General features: G+C 41.3%; 1 protein-coding gene across 2 annotated transcripts in view; it reads right to left on the bottom strand.

Annotated features, from left to right (window-relative positions):
* Positions 1-958: 958 nt before the first annotated feature.
* Positions 959-22317, bottom strand: part of CNOT10 (CCR4-NOT transcription complex subunit 10) — a 38704-nt gene continuing 17345 nt past the window's right edge. The window contains exons 10-19 of one of the 2 annotated variants that reach the window (XM_061586573.1): positions 17634-17836; positions 15570-15691; positions 14003-14179; positions 11663-11740; positions 4735-4848; positions 4101-4231; positions 3506-3541; positions 2078-2205; positions 1527-1602; positions 959-1243 (exon numbers count right to left, since the gene is read on the bottom strand). In XM_061586573.1, the coding sequence (XP_061442557.1) occupies positions 1089-1243; positions 1527-1602; positions 2078-2205; positions 3506-3541; positions 4101-4231; positions 4735-4848; positions 11663-11740; positions 14003-14179; positions 15570-15691; positions 17634-17836 (1220 nt within the window). In that variant the 3' untranslated portion in view covers positions 959-1088. Of the gene's footprint in view, positions 1244-1526; positions 1603-2077; positions 2206-3505; positions 3542-4100; positions 4232-4734; positions 4849-11662; positions 11744-14002; positions 14180-15569; positions 15692-17633; positions 17837-22317 lie in introns of both variants that reach the window. The other variant, XM_061586572.1, reaches the window with a different exon arrangement.

Consider the following 22317-nt stretch of genomic DNA (forward strand, 5'->3'; position numbering starts at 1 on the left):
TTGAGGTGGATTGGACATTTCAGTTCTTTCAAATTTGCCATTTCTGTTTGAAAGAGTCCTCTGTATATACTTGTCCAGCTGCTTCTGTGCATATCAACTCTAGCACAGAAGTTGGAGTCTAGATCTTCCTACTAGGAAGTTTGGCAATTCCACAACAGAGGAGCATACTGAGCAAAGGAGATACGTTGAAAAAATGTCTGGGCAATCTTCCAGGGGCCACATGTCAGCGGTAGGTGAGGCGAGGCAAAAGCAGGCACAGCAATTAATGTAACCTTCACCTCTGTACAATAGGCTAGTTTCTACATACACCCTCCGAGCAAGAGGCATTAAGAGTTGAAGGAGACATTTCAGGCAGGCAAAAATAGGGCATAAAGGCTGCCTTTGGGTCCCAGGCCAGATATTCTCTACCCTTGCCTTAGAAGACCTTATCGAAGAATTTGTTCTGATGTTTCAATGCATCTTCCTCTATAGAAGACATACAGCACTTCTATGATGGAAAGTATTTTAGCAGTATACATCAGTGCTGCAGTGTTCAACTAGGAACAGTTACCATGGGGCCACTGGTATCCCACACCTGAAAGTGTACTAACCTGGCCCTTCTACATGCAAGGCAGAAGTTATTGAGCAGAATTGTAAAAAATGAGACTAACACCATAGACATGCTCCATATAAGGCACACTAGTTATTTTACATTGTTCTTACCATGTAGCAAAAGTGAACAGAGTATTTGTTGCCTCCTAGTAGGTGAAAGAAGGTGGCCCAAGGTGCTAACATACACACATAATTTAAGGTACAGCCAATAATCCTGGAGAACCTCTGTCTGCTTGGTATGCATCTTCCTATAAACAGAGCAATTCTCAGGTAAAACGCCATAGCATCACCAGCAACAACCCAGACACTTCCACAAACTAGTATAGGGAATGCTGTAGAAAGGGTTAAAATGAATCTTCAGTATAACTGATGTTTTCCTTTTTAATTAAAAATGCAAACAGACACACTTTTAGTACATCATATGTAGGTACCACAATTTAAAAAAAATTACAAAAATTCCTAGTGGTCCCTCAAAGGGCCAGTTCCATCACAGAGCATCACTTCCTCTGAACAGAAGTAAATGCTGGCATCTGAATAGGCTGGACAAGATGGGTAGGCTGAAATACAGGTTTCTTTCGCATCTCTGAGACCATTTTCACCGAAGGAAGAAGCTGGTTTCTTTTGATGATCTGCAGTGCCAGGTGTGTATTGCCTAGAAAACAATTTCAGATTTGAAATAAACCTCATATTAAGCTCTTAACAGGTGGCAGCCTCCCACATCTCCTAAATCTGCTCTAGTGGGTTTCCCTAAGCCTTTAGAACAGAGCAGGGGATACTTCAAGGGGAAACTGCCAAAAATGATTTCCCCATTTCACAGACAAATGTTTCCTAATAAGGCTCCTAACCTTTACATCTGACAAATTTACATGGAGCCACACCAAGGATTGTTGGCAATACACATTAAGTAAGATTTGAGTTTGTAATTAAAGTTTTACCATTCTGAAGTTCAAGGTATACAGCCAGCAAGATAGCCTCTGGTGGGATCTCTTTAGGATGAATCAGTGAGGCAGCCTTATACCAAAGCAGAAGAAAAAAAAAGTTGTTGGATCATATTACATGCATTTCAAGAGAAAAGTACCAATTGACAAAATACAAGGCAACTGATAATCCATAATGGAATTTTCAAACAGACCATAAATAAACATGTTTAATTCTGCTCACTCATGTTAGCCTACCAGAGCACAGTGCTGTTTGTGCCCAGTCAGGAAGTATTTGCCATTGACTATTATCAACAACAACAAAAACACCAAGGCGAACTCACAAGGTGCTGAAGGGAAACACTCCAGTCTATTATGCCTGATGTATTTCGAGTGCAAAAACTTTTTGTCAGTGGTTGCTTGCTGTTTCCTGAATGAGGAGTTGCTTGGCCTTTGGGAAACAAAAGGTCTCTCAAACTGAACCCTTGAGGTGCAGATTCTGATACTACAGTTTATCGTATTTTAGTAGTTCCTCCTCCTAGTGAGGATACCACAAAACCTGATTTTACCTGGTGCAGACACTTCCGAGCTTTGTCATACTCGCTTCTCAAGCAGTAGGCACTTCCAAGGTTGAACAGCATCATGGTTCGTGCAGATGTGACAGAACTGGGGTAACACTGGGGGGTTTGCTTGCCTGCTGAATAATACAAAAGATAGATACTGAAGTTTAAAGATTAGTAAGCATCCATAATTTGGCCTCTAGGAAGCACTAGTGGCCAATGACCCAGTTTACACATCACGGTAAGCCAGACCATAACTCAGCACAATGCATGAGCTCCTGAAAAGTTCTGGTTCTGCTCCTGAGTTGCACTAAGTGTGTCATCCAAACCTGGGCTCATGGTTTAGTTCTCCCAGACAAGACCTAGCCCTAACCATAGGACAAACCTTTGGTTTAGCTCATGATTAGCCTGGGGCAAGCTAAGCCACAAGTCTGGGTTTGGATGACAAGGTAAGCCATAGCTTAGCTCAGAACCACTAGGTAAGAGCAAAGCAGCCACAATCTCTTCTCCTGGAGCCTGACAGTTTGCGCTAAGGATGTCTAGGCTTAGCGTGACATGTGAACTAGCCAATGTGGGCTTCGCAAACCCCCCAAAAAGAACAGCCTTCGTTATATAAGCTGGAAGTCAGTATTTGCTACAGTGAGCACAAAGAGATGGGAAGTTGCATCTCCAAATATGTATGGGCATTGCTTGGGAAGCCTCAATTACCAACAGCTTCAAGATGTGCATTTTCAATTGAAAAGGAAACATGTTTCTAGACACACACATCAGGTGTTTGCTGCTGAAAACACTGATGGGCACTGGTGTACCCAGCTAAAGTATTGTGGACTAAGCTATTCCTTTTTGATGTGGAATATGGATCATTTGTTTGTACAACTTGGAGCTATCTGTGCTGAAAGTATGATTTGTAATACATCATGAAGTCTAGTAGGGATATATGGTGAACTAGTGGGTGAATACTTTGTTCTTTGGGAAAGAGGGCTGAATTTATGAACATCTGATTATGCAAGCACTTTCATAAGTGATGCCCTGAGTGGTGGTTCCCATGGTTTTAATTTGAATGTAGTTTTAATGGAGGTTCCCATGGTTTTAATTTGAATGTAGTTTTAATTTGAATGAAAGATCTCTCTACTACAATACTGAATAAATCAGGTGACACATCAGAAATAAAAAGGAAGCGCTAGCAAGAGTTCCTCTCACACACTGTTCTGTGAAATGAACTTCTCTGGTACAGAAGCTGCTTTATTAGATGAGGGGTCCAATCGACAGATTCATGCAACACACTACAGAAATAATGTGTGCTTCCTAATGGATTTATTACCTATCCTACCCCAAGTAAATCAACTGCAGATACCAAGTTCCCTATTCGCTCTTTCATTTTATAATTCCACACAAGTAAACAAACAGATACTGGTTTGCAGAGAGGCAGATACTTACAAGATTCCATGGCTTCATTTTCTCCTTTATCAGACCCTGCAGAGAATAAGCCAAAATTCACTATAAGGAAAATTATTTTGACAAGTAACATTGATTTTTTCCTCAATTTCAACAAGGAAAAAGCAAAAGATTAGTAAGAATCCAGAATTTGTCAGTTAGAGAGCCCCTTCCCCATTCCAATGGATTTGGTTATATTTTATTGAATACATCAGCATTGTGCAAATGTGATGAGTAGAGCCAACTGCTACCAAAAACTGTAACTGAGGTTATCTGAAACAGATATAAATGGATACAGACATTATTTGGTAATCTGTTTTGCTGTTCCTCATATATTTGTGCCTTATTACTGTAAACTGTGCAGATGATATAAAGGCAATGTTTAAGAGTTAACAGTTCAAATGTATTAAAGTTTGCAAAATTAATATTAGACAAAAAAGAACCTTCTAGGGCACTTAAACTGCCATGAAATACAGAGATTCTAGGAAACGTGAAACGATACCTTTAAAATAATGCATTAAAATACAGAGTGTTACAAGTTACAGCAGGAAGGTGGTTGAAAGCATGACTGGTTCTAACCAAGTATGGACTCATTAACCTTGATCCTGCTCATTTGAAGAAATCCCCAGGGAAACATCAGTGACATTCTCAGGGTTCAAGTGAGTAATCGCATCAGAGATTCTGTCTAGAGAGATGAGAGCCTCTGCTGCATACAAATGGCCAAGGAACCTACAAACAGAAGAACACACCGTTACAAAGGTCGATCTGGCAGCAAGTCACATCAAGCTACTGCTGGGGAGCAGAGAACATGAATGTCTATTTGAGAAGCTGCGTCACTGCAGTTACGTTTCACATTAAAAAATTCAGTATAGGATAAGTATAAAAAAGCAACTGTTTAGGTGGAGGTTGTTAATTCTAGTTCTCCACCTGCTCCTATCAAGCCATTTCTGGCCTCTCATGTACCTGCAGGGGGAAAAGATCAAACTGAAGTGATTGAGCCAAGCAAGATTCTGTTTTACTAATTTAATGCTATATATAATCATATAGCATCTTCAAAGCCTGATGCAGTATGGTACAGCAATATATTTTCTCACTGGTAAGGGGAGGAGAACAGAAGCAATTTCCCACTTTACAGAAGAACCATCCAACTACTATTTAAGCAACTGATGGCTTGCTTGAGGCCCTGTATGCCTACTATAAATATTGTAAAAGCAAGAGTGGGTCAAACTTACTTAAGGGATCCTGACAGTTTGGGCTGCTGAAGAAGTTTGTCTGCATGACTTAAAGCCATAAGGTTGTCCCCCAATGCCAGAGCCACGTAAGCGCTGCAAGCAAGTATGGAGCACCTAGACAAGAAAAAGACAGGGGTACTTAATTTACTGATACACAAAGAAAACCCACATAAGCAGAGATTGAGCGGCCTTACAAGACACTGAAAGAAAAAAATAGGACTGATGTACTGTATTAAAATACCTGTCCATCACTACTAAAGACAATAAGCACTTTCTATATGCTACAGTTTATTCAAAGTGTCCATGTAACAAGTATTTATTATGTTCAGCAAAGGGAAATAAACTAAGCTTTTCCAGTATTATCACTGAATTTAAAGAGAAACAGGTTCTGCTCAATTGGTGCTTATGGCACCTCAGCAAAAATGCTTTTCTGACATTGCTGTCCTACAGCCCCTCAATAAACCACAAGTAGTTCCTGAAATTCTTGCCCTGAAATTTGAGCCACACATTCCACAGCTTCAAACAAAAGGGCAGCATCAGGATGTCAGTATTAGGTCAGGCTTTTACAGCTTGTAATTCCACTGCCCTCCCCTCTTAACACAGCACTTTGGGATATTTTCCACTTCACAAAGCAGAGTTCAAGGCAGGCCATCTTGGCTTCAGGGCATGAGCCTTTACCTGCATTGCTGGGGGGAAAAATCCAATTCTTTTATATGGGGGAGGAGGGGTGAGTGGATCCTCTTGGACAGATTTGGTGTTGGAGGAGGTGCAAGAGGAGTACATTAAACCCTGTAGCCAGTAGGTAGGCTATTACTGCTCTAGCCTTCTGGCAACTGTCAAGCCCACTTTTGGTTCAGCAGAAAACCATAGTAATTCATGGCAGGGTCTGGAGTGCCTTTATGCCTGTGTCTCAAGAGGCATGCACTTTAATTATACACAAGCAGGATAAGAAGTCTCCATACTGCTCCCTCCCCATTTCCTCTGTTCCATGCCCAGATGTCACATCAAATCTCAACACATACAAAAAACTTGCCAAGGAAAGAAGGCATCCTTTTAAGCCCCAAATCTATTTGGCTTATTTAACTCAGTAGTTGTAGATAACATCTATTAGGATACTGCTGGATATCAAGGGATTCAGCTTCTATCTTTTTTGTAGAGGGGAAGCATTATTTAAGATTGACAGCTAATTGATGCAAAAGTGATCATGACCATATTTACTTGTATATATGCAGCCATATTACAAGTAAGGTTTTATGTCTAGACATATTCTGAAATCCATTCATGCTACTGATAACAGATATCCCTCCTACTATTAACGCACACACATAGTGTAGAAACAGAAAATGTACATCAGGAAAAATAACACAGGGCTAAATCCATAGTAAGTTAGTCATGCGTTAGTCCCATCTTCATGCAGACCCAGGGGGAAAAAATCACTCTGGCCATCTTTGGAGTATATTTGTACCTCAGTAAGATTTCAAATGAAAAGATGGGATAACTTTATCCCCCAGAGACCATTTTTGTCTGTGTTGCCAGCACAAGTGCGCTTGACAATACCAAGGAACCTTGAGCCAAAAAACAATCAGAGAAGGTATAATTTTTCTGAGCTGGCCCCTTCCCTTTGCCCCCAGGGCTTTGTGCTGTGGTACATTTGGACCACAGTGGTTTTTGTTTCCAGCAGGAAAACAGTAAGTGGTAACTGGCTGACATTTGGGGCTGTTGTGTGGATGACAGTGTATGACAATGTCCTAAAAGGACAACCCTGTAGGTCAACTCGTGCAAGTTACACATTAAGCGTGCCTGAGGCAGAAATTTGCTCACTATGCAGAGCATGTTTGCTCATTCATGCTAAGGCATAGCTTGGCTTAGTATTATGTACAAATCAAGTCAGAGTATATGCCTGGGTGGGAAACATTTCGCCCTCCTTATGCTTCTAAACTGTATCTCCCATCATCCCTGGTCACTGGCAATGTTTACTGGAGCTGAGGGGAGCTGTACATCTGGAGGGCCAAAAGTTCCTCACCCCCTGTATACACTAATAGGTAGCCTGAAGACATATATAGCTTTCCTCTAACTTCCAATATTGCTCCTAACATTGCCAAGGCTTCCAAACAGGGCTGTGGAGTTGGTATGCCAAACCTTCAACTCCTCTATTTTTCTACTCTCCGACTCCGACTCCATCCAAAATTGCTTTCAACTCCACAGCCCTGGAAAGGGCTGTAAATGTCTTTTTAAATTGGAAGCTCTCATAGGAGCATTTTTATCGCTGTCTGAATATGCGCTGATCTTGGCATCACAGCATTTGTCTTCATCTGGGTCCTGTGTCATATACTGACAACACACAAAATGTTTTCCATCTTGAGTTAAGGTGAAATGCTCAGCTACAGCTGACTTCATGGGAAGCTTCTTTGACATTTTGAATTTATATTTTAAAAAAATTGTCAATCAAAATTTATTTTGAAGCCGGAGTCAGTACATTTCTACAAACTCCGACTCCACCCAAAATTGCTGACTCTACAAGTCTGACTCCACAGTCCTGCTTCCAAATCTGGCAAATCAAAACATCTGGCAGTTAGACTCAAAGAGACTGCATCCCAAGAAAAAACAAATTGTACCCCACCCCAATCTATAAGAATTTTGACGTATCTCCACAGGCTGCCTTTAATGACTTCAGAGTCTCTCAGCTTTCGACATTCTTTTTTCCTTTTGTCTCAAAAAGCTTTAAAAAAATAAAAAATAAAATAAAAACGTGCCATATTATATCAGCTAACCAACTGTTGTCCACTTATCTTGTAAGATTTGTCAGCCCACAAAGTCAGTTACTCTCATCCAGAAAATGAATTAAGCTTATGCCACATGACAGTTTAACTGGCATAATCAATCCCTGAGAAGTAACATTTTATTTTACTGTGGTACAACTTTAAATGCAACAAGTATCTAAAACAAATGAATGGTACCTTCAAGCTAACTTTCAACAAGACTAAAGCAATATTTAGTTTAGTAGTGAATATGAAAGAACTGGGAAAAAGCCTTCCAGTTTATCATAAGGCTTTGAAACCAGCCTGCAATTTTCCTTAGGAATGTTTATTCTTTTCTGGCAATTATCGGAAGCAAAACTGGAGTGATGTAATATTTGATATTTCCATGTGACTTGAATTCTTCAAGCCTGCAATTCTAATGCATTTGCAACCCTGTAGTGTTTTAACTCCACACACAGTTGGGTGCAGATGGTGAGCCCCAGAATTGGGGAACTGTGGAAGCAGCCTCCAATGCGGCACAAAGACCAGTTGTCAAGAGAGGGAAAAAAACCTGAGAAAGCCCAGTGTACTAGGATTAACAACAACTTTTCCAGCAGGGAAGCTGCACAGCTGCTATATTTCTGCATGACTGACAGCTGTTAAAGACACAGAAACCCTATTAGCAAAAAATTGGCACCCTTACTGTGTAAGTATCAAAACCTTGCACGAGCCAACAGGGTATTTTTGGATTAAAGTCCTAGTCTAAAACAGTTTGCATGGCTCATACTGTCACCCAAAACCAATATATTTTCAAAATATTAAACCTCAAAATAGCCTCTTAAGTACAAGCAACAACTATACAAGTTTTCTTATGCTTTGAGAGTTCAGGCAATATTGCTTACACAATATAAGGAGGAGTTCTTCAGATCTAAACCTCAGACAGGACACAACACAATTTACAGAAGATGGTGTAATTTACAGGAGGTGACTTGCTACAACCCTCCAAGGACAGTTGCCAAGTGTAGAGACTAGGACGAGTATATCATGGGGTTTCACCAAGTTTGGTGAAAAGTATGATGCAAGAGAATCCATTAACACAAGAACTGTTACTCTCTTCCATTTCAGGTTTTTGGAGTACTGGCACTACAACTACTCTGTATAGAAAATAATTATCACTAACAGTACCAGCATCAACTGAAGCTCACGTGTAGTTCACAGCCACCAACAAGTCACATTTAGAAACAACAACTTTCTGCAAAAGCTCCATCCCTCTGTAGGCTGACATGGAAAGTTTGTTCCATGAGTTTAGTATACTGCTTGTAAACAGCAAAAGTAAAGCAGTGGTGCCATATGGTTTAATTAGAAACATAATACAAAAACAAAAGATTAACAAATGAGTAGTAGAATCATTGTTTCCCATGATACAACAACCCATTTCTATTTTTTCAGTCATCCTGTGCAGAAGATTAAAAGTAGTGGGCAATAAAGATAAAACTGAGGGAGTCTAACTATTTGGAGCTAGTCTTACAGAAACTAAATAATGTCTTTCTTCCCTCTTGTCAGGCTTTCCCCCCTTCTGGTAAGAGTACAATAATTTTGGCTATAATGACAAGATTTTCTTGACAGGCTGTCAAGTTTCATCAATAGAGAGTAACAGCCAGTTGTCAACGATTATTTTCTTTCTTTTATAGCAAAAGAAATGTCAAATGCAAGATTGTTCTCACAGTCTTATTTATAAGATTTATATCCCACCCTTCCTCCCAGTAGGAGCCCAGAGCGGCAAACAAAACACTTAAAACACTCTAATGCATCAAAAAACAGACTTTAAAATATAATACAACAAAATACTTTTAAAAACATCTTTTTAAAAAAGGTTTAAAAACATCTTAAAAACCAATTCCAACACAGATGCAGACTGGGATAAGGTCTCTACTTAAAAGGCTTGTTGAAAGAGGAAGGTCTTCAGAGTAGGCGCCGAAAAGATAACAGAGATGGCGCCTGTCTAATATTGAAGAGAAGTGAATTCCAAAGGATAGATATCACTACACTAAAGGTCTGCTTCCTATGTTGTGCAGAATGGAGCTCCTGATAAGATGGTATCTGCAGGAGGCCCTCACATGCAGAGTGCAGTGATTGACTGGGTATATTAAGGGGTAAGACGATTTTTCCGGTATCCTGGTCCCAAGCTGTTTAGGGCTTTGTACACCAAAACTGCAACCTTGAACTTAGCCCTGTAGGTAGCCAGTACAATTCTTTCAGCAGTAGGATGACATGCTGGTGATACCCTGCCCCAGTGAGCAGTCTCACACAGCATTTTGCACCAGCTGCAGCTTCTGGGCCAACCTGAAGGGCAGCCCCACATAGAGCTCATTACAGTAGTCCAGCCTAGAGGTTTCCAGTGCATGGACAACAGTGGTCAGGCTATCCCCATCTAGAAACGGCCACAGCTGTCTTATCAGCTGTAGATGGTAAAAGCCACTCCTAGCCACTGAGGTCACCTGGGCCTCTAGCAACAAAGATGGATCCAGGAGCACCCCCAGACTACAGACCTGCTCTTTCAGAGGGAGTACAACCCCATCCAAAGCAGGCAACTGACCAATTATCCGAACTTGGGAACCACCACACTGCCTCCCATCTTGCTAGAATTCAGACTCAGTTTATTGGCCGTCATCCAGCCTACCACTGAGTCCAGGCACTGGTCCAAGGCTTGCATGGCCTCTCCTGATTTTACAAAGAAATAGAGCTGGGTATCATTAGAGTACCACTGACATCTCACCCCAATTCTGATGACCATTCCCAAGGGCTTCATACAGATGTTAAACAGCAGGGGACAAGATGGTACCCTGTGGCACCCCACAACACAACTGTCAGGCGGTTGAAAGACAATCACCCAATGGTATTCTCTGAAAACAACCCTGGAGGTAGGATCGGAACCACTGTAAAACAGTGCCTCTAACACCCATCTCAGAAGGACACCATGGTCAATAGTATCAGTCGTAGTCTTACATATCTACTTTATACCAGTAATGCAGTCATTCCCACAATTTAGAAGGTACATGCATTTATGTAGGAGGATGGACCTGTTGTATAAGTCAATACAGCATATATACCACACCCATAGATATGGATGTTCATCGCTCTTGCCTCTCAGGTAATTTTATCTTTCAGTCAGAGATTTAACTGCATGCGCACACCAATGAAAATCTAATATATTAAGTGTTTTTTTTATGAAACTTGTTTTCCTTTGAATTTATTTTCACCAACTGCAACACACAAGTTTTGTTTTGTAGATTATCTGAGTCTGAACTCACTAACTAGTACTCAGCAGAACTAGACTCTATGTGGATGCCAAGAAAAAACACATGCATGCCACAATGAAAATATTTTGAAAAAAAGCAGAGAAGATGCTAGCCCTGGGAAGAGACTCAGGTTTAGCATCCTTATCAATACTACCTAACTCCCACGACAAAATGAGAGGGAGAGGTTTTGCAGCTGCAATGATATATGGATTATGTTTACAGGAATATGCTGGGAAAAGGACACTTTCTTCTGGAGCAAGTGTCTACGGCAAAGCAATTCACCAAACAAAATATTTAATTATAATTAGTTTAAGACAGTGCTGCCCAACTTCTAGATGGTTTGCTGGTCTTGTACTGAAATAAACAAATCAATCAACTTCTAGATGGTTACATACTTTATTGCAGAGGTGGGCAACTGTTTTTCTGCAGAGTGCCACATTCCCTCAAGGAGAATCTGTTGGAGGCCACATACTGGCAGGGCATGAGTCAAAAGTGGGCAACGCTGGAGACAAAAGGTGGGTGGGGCCACCCGCTTCTCTCTCTTCCTACCACCCCCCTTTTCCCCTGGCTTTTTTCCTCCTGACCACAGCATGACATTAGGCTGAGTGTCACAGCCTGCCAATCCCAACTTATGGTTTAATAGCTACATGAAAAAAACTTTTTCGTAGGTTATCTGTGGAGTCAGGAATCTGAATAAAGGATCTGAATTCAGTACAGAATTTCTATTAAGATAACATTAAGCATTAGCATATGTTCACATAAAATACTGCTAAAGTAGACTCAAGGTTTCTCATCTTATATTTGGGAATGCAAACTTAGTTTGGTCTCTTCTGAAACGAAGCCCATGTATCTCTGGTGCTTGGCACCACGTCCGGCAATCTCAGAACCTACCTTAAATTTTCTAGTTCCTGCTTCTTCAATGGAGAAGATGGTGGAGCAGGAACAAACTTGTCTCCTTCATGACTTTTACTACTGAAACAAAGATAGTATGAACAGCAACATAAATAGCTTGAGCAAAAAGGGCAACAACAAGAAGCTCAACAAGGTTAACCACCAGCAACATTTTTGTTTAGGAAAAAAAAGAACAAATTAAGCATGTTGAAAGGGGAATGGGAAAGGGTAGATATTTGGGACAGCAAAAGAAAAAAGGCCACGATTTGAAAAATATGCTAGTAGGAACAGTACTAAAGAGAGAGAAAGACTGAGTGCCAGCTATGTATTAAAAGGAAAGAATCTTTGCTTTTTAGAAACCACTATTGTATGACCTATATTTCTTGGCAATTCCTTTCAGAATAGTAAATTCCAGCCAGAGAAACATGGAAATCTATCTTTAATCAAGTCAGACCACTGGTCCATGTAGCTCAGAATTCTCTACAATGACTGGCAGCATCCTCCAGGATTTCAGATGGAACATTCCCTGGTGTGCCTGGAGATGCCAGGGATTGAACCTGGGGCCTTTAGAGCTATGGTCCTTTCCCTTGCTAATGTATTTTTTTTTCTTTTTTGTGGAGGAAGTCCTTTTGCTGGAACACTGCATCACTTTGCCCCTATATGTTGGGCAAGTCTATAGTGTGGCATGGGGTGGGGGCAGGAGCCAATATCTGAAGCAATTGGGAAGTGGTATTTTAGTACATTTATGTCCCAAAATACAGTAACACATATGAACATAAACCTACCATGAAGCAACAGATAAATCCAACAAATCAAAACAGTGAAGTAGGGCAACTATAAAAACATTAAAAGTAACAAAAAAGACTCATTAAATGTCTTCATCCAGTGAGATAGTACAGAATGGGCTAAAAGACACTCTCAAGAAGCAGGAAACATTCAAGCCAGCCTTCAACAAAGTCGCAGGAGGCCCCAAAGCCTTCCTAAACAGAAAGATCTTCAGGAAGTGCCAGAGCCTGAGCATGGCTGCAAAAAGACCTTTTCTTTGGCCAAGTGAAACACAGATTTGGGACACACATGAGGACATACACATCTTGATATTTGACTGCAAGGGTGATGGGGACATACTCCTGGTCTCACAGGATCAGGAAAATTCATGTGAACTTTAGAGGTGCTGGAAGCAGGCATGGTTTGTGAAGTCACCTTAAAAGTTGGGAGATCAGCCAACCAAGGATAAGCCAACCCTTAGGCTCAGCTGAACTCAAGTGCCAGGAGGAGATTACACAAACACACACACAAATTAAATGCTAACACCGAGCTCCATATCCTATGATTCCACTATATCCCACAATTCATAAAGAAATGGGAAATATTTTCCGAGCAACAACAGGAGACTCAAGAATTTGGGGTTCTCATTATTTACTATTATTAATGATGTAGTGGGGGATGCGGAGAGAAAGAGAATAGATGCTTGCAAAAGGAAAAAGAGAAAGGTTCCATTGAGATACTGATGTTAACACAATATAAATACACTTATGCTATAAATATGTTTTAATTAAAACAATACAATTTTCAACTTACTTTTAATGAAACTGAAACCAACATTATTTTGTAAAATTTGAGCCCTGTATTATCATGAATCCAGTCTCCTGAAGTGAGGGACCAATGGGAATCAAGTCCAGACAGGTCAGGTTCTACGTGTCAAGTATGCCTTTATACAATATTTTCTCCTACTCAGGCTAGAAGCAAATTTTTCTGGCACCAATTCATCACAACAAATACAAGGAAAGTTACCTTTATTATTATTATAAAGTATTATGTTTACACACACACACAAAATGCTCTTTTTCTGTCTCCTGAGCTCAGTAGGTTCATCTAACAACTTCATTCCAAGAGCGCAGATGAAAACATATGTATACCCAGGTTGTACAGGTGACAAGATGCAAGGCAAAAATAATTATACATATTTTAATCCTAAAAATAGTAAATAATAATTTACAACAACTAAATTACATTGTTATAGCCCAAGTAGCTATAGCCTCTGTCTTAATGTGCTTTATGCATAGTAGGAGGATGTTTACAGATTAAATATATTATTTTCACAGTTATTTAAGAGTATATCATCTAGTTACAGCACTCTCCTTCAACAGCACTTTTGCTTGCTAGATTTTATTTCATGGAACACATTTGTTTTTAAACCTCTTGTCACAACCCCCACTTTTCCTCTTTTTCAACTGCTACAGAACTGTTAGGAGCCAAGGGGCCATGGAATCTCTGTCTATAGCTGTGGTGGGCAAGAAGGTTAGTGAAAGAAGCAATAGAAACATCTAATGTGGCACTGACCTGCAAGCTTCGTTGTTCTCACTATTCTCATTATTCCCTCCTAACTGGTTACCAATTTTAGATCCGTTTTCCTGCTTTGGCTCCTGTTGGTCTTCAGGAAGCAGCAGCAAGGCATTTCTTAGACAAATTGCTGCAAACTCCATACTAGCTACAGGAATAGCTGAAGACTGGCCATCGCTTGAAAACAGAAAAAAAGAATATTAATATATTATTTGTACATTAATATAGGCAAAGAATAGGATAAACCGTTCCTTAATATACAGCAGCTTTGCTCTATGTGAAAGACTGTATTCCTTTTTAAAATTGTTCTTGAATAGATAATATTACAGGGAAATTGACATTTATGTGTTAGAGAAGTCTCAGAAATCTTGTGTGTGTGAACTCCCTGCAGACAAGACTGAAAACATCAGGCTCATTTTTCAAGTTCTACAGTGCAACAGCACCAGAGAAATTAAGATGGCGCATAACTTTCCACAACCTAGCAAAGTACAGTTAAATTTGTTTTTTCTCTGTCCTTTGGAACATGGTTCTTTTTATAAAACTATGACAACTGTTTAGACAATCCACTTAATAGTTTGCTAAACTCATCTGACTAGATTCCAAGTTCAGGTTCCATTTGATACCCCACAGCCAATTGTAAAAAGTGTATTCTGTAGTAAGAGGGACTGCAATTTGATACAGTGCATAGCATTTGCACTTAATAGTAAACCATAGTGGTTTACCATGAACACACAATTGCTCCTGCTTCACTCCTCCCCTAGCAGGAGCAACAAACCACAATCCCTAGCTTAGCGTTATATCCAAATCAGGGATCATGTTTTTTTCCACTTCATTGGGCTTACCAATCATGAATTGTTTGAGCAAAAGAAACCATGGCCGTTAATTTGGACAGCAACACAAAGCCGGGGGTTATAGTTTGTTGCTCCCACTTCTGCTATAGGGGAGCAAAGCAAGAGCAATCTGTGTGTTCATGGTAAATCATTAACTATAGTTTACTGTGATATGCAAAAAGGGCCAGTCAGACAGAGCCCTCTGCTGGACATCTTTTCTCATGCAGAAGCAGTCTTAAACACGGTAGCACAAAACATTTTAATTTACATGATTCACTCTAAATGAGTGGTTTCCAAAAAAAATTCCCTGCAGACCACTTGAAAATTGTTGAGAGTCTTAGTGAACTACTTAATGATTTTTCTGCCTGTTGTAGTAACTGTAAAGTGTTAGATGCTGTATAATTTTTAATTGTATTTTTGATTATTTCTTGTATTTTATATAATATACATATACAATAAATTACAATATACACAAAGCAATAAAATACAATTAAAATAATGTGATGGATGTGCCATCTCCTGTCTTAATCCACAAACACAATGGACCGCCTGAATGAAGCTTGCGGACCACTAGTGGTATATGGACCAGTCTGAGAACCTCTGCTCTAAATTAATAGTTTGCATGCTTAAACACCCACAAGAATAACACCAAGCAACAGCAGTTTAGAAGTGTTTCCAGCCAACCAGCATCTTCCTTTTCAAATAAGAGTAACAGAAAATTGTACAAAACAACTTACTTATAAACAACATTCTGTACAGACTGGGATGCCAGGACTATTTTACGGTGATATCCTTGGCCTACAATAGACTGTACAATGCCTTTTTTGCTTGGAAGTCCCTTCGTTTCTTGTTCTGAACTCTAGGAAACAAATATTAAAACACATGAAGAGGAATATTTACTAGATAAAAGTTGGCATTTTCTCTAGCTGCTCATACTCAATATTCTGTTCCTCCCTTGTTTCCATAGCATGTTTAGACTCTGGATTATGTCTCCATTTTTTGGGCACAAGAGAGATTACTAATATACATAGCATTACAAGCAGGTTTACATGCACATTACCCACAAGAAGACTGCCAATTCCAAGGTCAGGCCTCAACTCAGACGTTCACTAGAACTAGAAGTTCACTAGAAGAAACTACACTGGCATTAAAAGGAATCTGTTCTTACACAATTCATCATGGTCAAAGGTAGAGCAATGGCTTTTCCTGCCTGGAAACCTACAAGCTTAAAAAAGATAAAAGCCTCTGCTGTCCATAAATCTCTTGTTTGCAGTTATATCATCAGCCTGATTTAACTCAAGGTGCTTCCCAGGTCACTATTATTCTACCAGGCTCTTTTGCACAAGCTGGTTTCCATACTGTTACTAGAAAAGTTTTAGTTTTAATTGGTCTGGACACAATGAACTTAAACATAACTAGAATATAAATTAGTAGTCTTCAGCCTGGTTTCCATCTTTAGCCCCAATGTGCATCTGGGATCCCATCTTAGTCAGGGTTTGACAATCTTGTTCACCCCCTTTCACTATGGCAAGGGGTCACCTAGGCCCTAGCACAGGGGGAGCAATGATCCATGGCTCCTCTTCAGTCTTAAACATGGGTGGAAGCCTATGATTTGTTTTAGCTCTATGCTTGCTGGGTGAAAGCAGACAGCCAATACAAGCCAGCGGTGGAGAAAACTAGCATGCCACGTTCCCCAGCTTTAAAGCTAGAGGGGAGGGCAGAAGCACTTGTGTTTGTCCCTGACCTTGTGCTACGTTTCAAAGATGCAGCATGAAGGCAGGAACACCACTCCATCACTTGAAATCAAACTTTTTCAAACCCTGTTTTTAATTATTATTTTACCATATATTTGTACGGTGGTAGTGCTACTGTTGCAACCCACTTTAGGTCAGGCTGTGATTCAGTAGAGGGTCTCCACCCACATTTTCAAATCAAATTCTACAGACACAGAATCTAAACATGAATAATACAAGTATTATTCCTGGATTGTTTTGTCAGCTCACTGATCAAATTCAACCATTTTGATTTAAACCCCCACCACATTAGACATTTAATTCCATCACCTTTTCTGGACTTAAAATAAAACTGTGGTTGAGTGCTGTACGCACAAGCAGCAACAACTCTCTGGCTCGTGAACTCCTCCCTTCCTTTTCCTCCTCTTTCAGCATTGCTGCAAGATTAGAAGTTTTGATTTCCAATTTTAAACAAAGTTTCTGAACTTGAAGAATCAATCCTTGGTCTATGATCCTGGCTTGTTATCAAGCCAACATTCCCCCAGTTTCGTCGTAAAGAGAAAGTCTGGCCAACTTAAAAGCATATGCTTATCTCCTCTTCTTGGCCATGCAAGAACCATGTGATACTGAAGCTCACTACAGCTTGTGCATGTAATGGGAATCAACCGTCCAGCATTATGTCCAAACCAAGCCTAGCATGCCATATTACACAGCAGTTATTCCTAAAACCAGAAACTGGGATTGGCAGTCAATGCAAGTCGCCTGCAGATGCTTGGGAAACAAAACTGAAAGACTGCAATTTGTCCTTCATCAAAAGTGACTCTTTTCAACAATCTGAAAAAAATCATTACTCTCAATAACCCTTTTAATAATTTCCCAATGTATTTAAAAACTTGGCTCCTCGCTAAGATTTCAGGTTGTTTCACCTGGATAGTTAAGCGACTGATTTTATGAATATAACAAAGGACTGCAGGATTAAAAAAAAAACATTTAACTCCTAGACTGAACCTTTTGTGTATGCACTGTTAAACTATTTCTGATTAGAAAGATCTGAGAGGTTCATCTTACTCCTTTATTAGCAGCAATACAGCATTCAGCTATCCTCAACCAGAGGCGAGGGTTTGAGTGATAAACCTGGACAGCTTCTATCAGGCATTCAAAAGCAGCCAGTGGCCTCCCAATGTGTAAAAGCTGAATGCCACAGTTATACAGTAACTCATAACGCTTGTTAGTCAACAAGGTGCACATTGGTCGTCCTGAGAACTTTTTACCTGTGAAAAAGAATCAGATAACATTGAGCATGCAGTTTAAGAGAACAGAACAAAAAGGACACTGCTGGACAAGAACCAGATTAAATTAAGCTGTATCCAAAGACAAATCACACTGGAGGTACCAGATATTAGAATATAATCATAAGAACATAAGAAGAGCCTGCTGGATCAGGCCAGTGGCCCATCTAGTCCAGCATCCTGTTCTCACAGTGGCCAACCAGGTGCCTGGGGGAAGCCCGCAAGCAGGACCCGAGTGCAAGAACACTCTCCCCTCCTGAGGCTTCCAGCAACTGGTTTTCAGAAGCATGCTGCCTCTGACTAGGGTGGCAGAGCACAGCCATCATGGCTAGTAGCCATTGATAGCCCTGTCCTCCATGAATTTGTCTAATCTTCTTTTAAAGCCGTCCAAGCTGGTGGCCATTACTGCATCTTGTGGGAGCAAATTCCATAGTTTAACTATGCGCTGAGTAAAGAAGTACTTCCTTTTGTCTGTCCTGAATCTTCCAACATTCAGCTTCTTTGAATGTCCACGAGTTCTAGTATTATGAGAGAGGGAGAAGAACTTTTCTCTATCCACTTTCTCAATGCCATGCATAATTTTATACACTTCTATCATGTCTCCTCTGACCCGCCTTTTCTCTAAACTAAAAAGCCCCAAATGCTGCAACCTTTCCTCGTAAGGGAGTCGCTCCATCCCCTTGATCATTCTGGTTGCCCTCTTCTGAACCTTTTCCAACTCTAGAATATCCTTTTTGAGATGAGGCGACCAGAACTGTACACAGTATTCCAAATGCAGCCGCACCATAGATTTATACAACGGCATTATGATATCGGCTGTTTTATTTTCAATACCTTTCCTAATTATCGCTAGCATGGAATTTGCCTTTTTCACAGCTGCCGCACACTGGGTCGACATTTTCATCGTGCTGTCCACTACAACCCCGAGGTCTCTCTCCTGGTCGGTCACCGCCAGTTCAGACCCCATGAGCGTGTATGTGAAATTAAGATTTTTTGCTCCAATATGCATAATTTTACACTTGTTTATATTGAATTGCATTTGCCATTTTTCCGCCCATTCACTCAGTTTGGAGAGGTCTTTTTGGAGCTCTTCGCAATCCCTTTTTGTTTTAACAACCCTGAACAATTTAGTGTCATCAGCAAACTTGGCCACTTCACTGCTCACTCCTAATTCTAGGTCATTAATGAACAAGTTGAAAAGTACAGGTCCCAATACCGATCCTTGAGGGACTCCACTTTCTACAGCCCTCCATTGGGAGAACTGTCCGTTGATTCCTACTCTCTGCTTTCTGCTTCTTAACCAATTTCTTATCCACAAGAGGACCTCTCCTCTTATTCCATGACTGCTAAGCTTCCTCAGAAGCCTTTGGTGAGGTACTTTGTCAAACGCTTTTTGAAAGTCTAAGTACACTATGTCCACTGGATCACCTCTATCTATATGCTTGTTGACACTCTCAAAGAATTCTAATAGGTTACTGAGACAGGACTTTCCCTTGCAGAAGCCATGCTGGCTCTGCTTCAGCAAGGCTTGTTCTTCTATGTGCTTAGTTAATCTAGCTTTAATAATACTTTCTACCAGTTTTCCAGGGACAGAAGTTAAGCTAACTGGCCTGTAATTTCCGGGATCCCCTCTGGATCCCTTTTTGAAGATTGGCGTTACATTTGCCACTTTCCAGTCCTCAGGCACGGAGGAGGACCCGAGGGACAAGTTACATATTTTAGTTAGCAGATCAGCAATTTCACATTTGAGTTCTTGGAGAACTCTCGGGTGGATGCCATCCGGGCCCGGTGATTTGTCAGTTTTTATATTGTCCATTAAGCTTAGAACTTCCTCTCTCATTACCACTATTTGTCTCAGTTCCTCAGAATCCCTTCCTGCAAATGTTAGTTCAGGTTCAGGGATCTGCCCTATATCTTCCACTGTGAAGACAGATGCAAAGAATTCATTTAGCTTCTCTGCAATCTCCTTATCGTTCTTTAGTACACCTTTGACTCCCTTATCATCCAAGGGTCCAATTGTCTCCCTAGATGGTCTCCTGCTTTGAATGTATTTATAGAATTTTTTGTTGTTGGTTTTTATGTTCTTAGCAATGTGCTCCTCAAATTCTTTTTTAGCATCCCTTATTGTCTTCTTGCATTTCTTTTGCCAGAGTTTGTGTTCTTTTTTATTTTCTTCATTTGGACAAGACTTCCATTTTTTGAAGGAAGACTTTTTGCCTCTAAGAGCTTCCTTGACTTTGCTCGTTAACCATGCTGGCATCTTCTTGGCCCTGGCGGTACCTTTTCTGGTCTGCGGTATGCACTCCAGTTGAGCTTCTAATATAGTGTTTTTAAACAACTACCAAGCATTTTCGAGTGATGTGACCCTCTGGACTTTGTTTTTCAGCTTTCTTTTTACCAATCCCCTCATTTTTGTGAAGTTTCCTCTTTTGAAGTCAAATGTGACCGTGTTGGATTTTCTTGGCAATTGGCCAGTTACATGTATGTTTAATTTAATAGCACTGTGGTCACTGCTCCCAATCGGTTCAACAACACTTACATCTCGCACCAGGTCCCGGTCCCCACTGAGGATTAAGTCCAGGGTTGCTGTCCCTCTGGTCGGTTCCATGACCAACTGGTCTAGGGAATAGTCATTTAGAATATCTAGAAACTTTGCTTCTTTGTCATGACTGGAACACATATGCAGCCAGTCTATGTCCGGGTAGTTGAAGTCACCCATTACTACCACATTTCCTAGTTTGGATGCTTCCTCAATTTCATATCTCATCTCCAGGTCTCCCTGAGCATTTTGATCAGGGGGACGATAGATCGTTCCCAGTATTAAGTCCCTCCTGGGGCATGGTATCACCACCCACAACGATTCTGTGGAGGAGTCTGCCTCTTTTGGGGTTTCGAGCTTGCTGGATTCAATGCCTTCTTTCACGTATAGAGCGACTCCGCCACCAATACGTCCTTCCCTGGCCTTCCGATATAGTTTATATCCAGGGATAACCGTATCCCACTGGTTTTCTCCATTCCACCAGGTCTCCGTTATGCTCACTATATCAATGCTCTCCTCTAAGACCAAGCACTCCAGTTCTCCCATCTTGGTTCGCAGGCTCCTAGCATTAGCGTACAGGCACTTGTAAGCAGTGTCTCTCTTCAAGTGTCTTTGGCACTTGTGGTTAGGCCTGTGGTAATTTTGCTCTTCTGAATTTATATCCTGTGCCCCTGCTCTCACAATGCCTACTTCTAGGCCTACCCCTTTTAAAATTTCATCATTTCTTTGGTTTTTATCCCAGGGGGGAGCTTTATTCCGAACCAGACCTTTCTCAGCTCCTGTCGGATTTCCCCCCTCAGTCAGTTTAAAAGCTGCTCTGCCACCTTTTTAATTTTAAGTGCCAGCAGTCTGGTTCCATTCTGGTTCAAGTGGAGCCCGTCCCTTTTGTACAGGCCCGGCTTGTCCCAAAAAGTTCCCCAGTGCCTAACAAATCCAAACCCTTCCACCCGACACCATCGTCTCATCCATGCATTGAGACTGCGAAGCTGGGCCTATCTGGCTGGTCCTGCGCATGGAACCGGTAGCATTTCAGAGAAAGCCACCTTGGAGGTCCTGGCTTTCAGCATCCTACCTAGCAACCTAAATTTTGCTTCCAGGACCTCACGGCTGCATTTCCCCATGTCGTTGGTGCCAACGTGCACCACGACCACTGACTCCTTCCCAGCACTGTCTACCAAACTATCTAAACGACAGGCGATATCCGCAACCTTCGCACCAGGCAGGCAAAACACCTTGCGGTCTACACGCCCATCACACACCCCACTGTCTATGTTCCTAATGATCGAATCACCCACTACAAGGATCCCTCCAGCCCCTGGAGATATATCCTCGGCACAAGAGGATAGCTGCTCATCCCCCAAGGAATGGGTCCCTTCTAAGGGATCGTTTCCCTCTTCCTCAGCTGGATGCTCTCCTTCCCCGAGACCATCGTTCTCCATGATAGCAGGAGAGCTATCATTGTTGGGGTGGGACACAGCTATAACGTCCCTGAAGGCCTCCTCCACACACCTCTCTGCCTCTCTCAGCTTTTCCAGGTCCGCCACCTTGGCCTCAAGGAAATGAAGTCGTTCCCGGAGAGCCAGGAGCTCATTGCACCGAGAGCACACCCACGACTTCTGTCCAACAGGCAGATAGTCGTACATGCTGCAGGCGGTGCAAAACACTGGAAAGCCCCCACACCCCTGCTGGCTTCTTACCTGCATAGTTTTGTTTAAGGTTTATTACGTCAATGGGTTGGCGACTGCGGTTTAGTTGAGGTCAGGGAACAGACGGGCAGAGTGGGGGGCCCTGGCCTCCTCGCCCTGCTGCCGAACTCGCTCTGCTGCTTAACTCGCCTTGACGCTTTGTCAGCTGGGGCCTTGACGCTTCGTCAGCTGGGGCTCCCTCTAGCTCGTGGAGCTTTACACTGCTTTACAGAGGTCAT

This window comes from Rhineura floridana, chromosome 10, assembly GCF_030035675.1.
Source record: "Rhineura floridana isolate rRhiFlo1 chromosome 10, rRhiFlo1.hap2, whole genome shotgun sequence".
Lineage (NCBI taxonomy): Eukaryota > Metazoa > Chordata > Lepidosauria > Squamata > Rhineuridae > Rhineura > Rhineura floridana.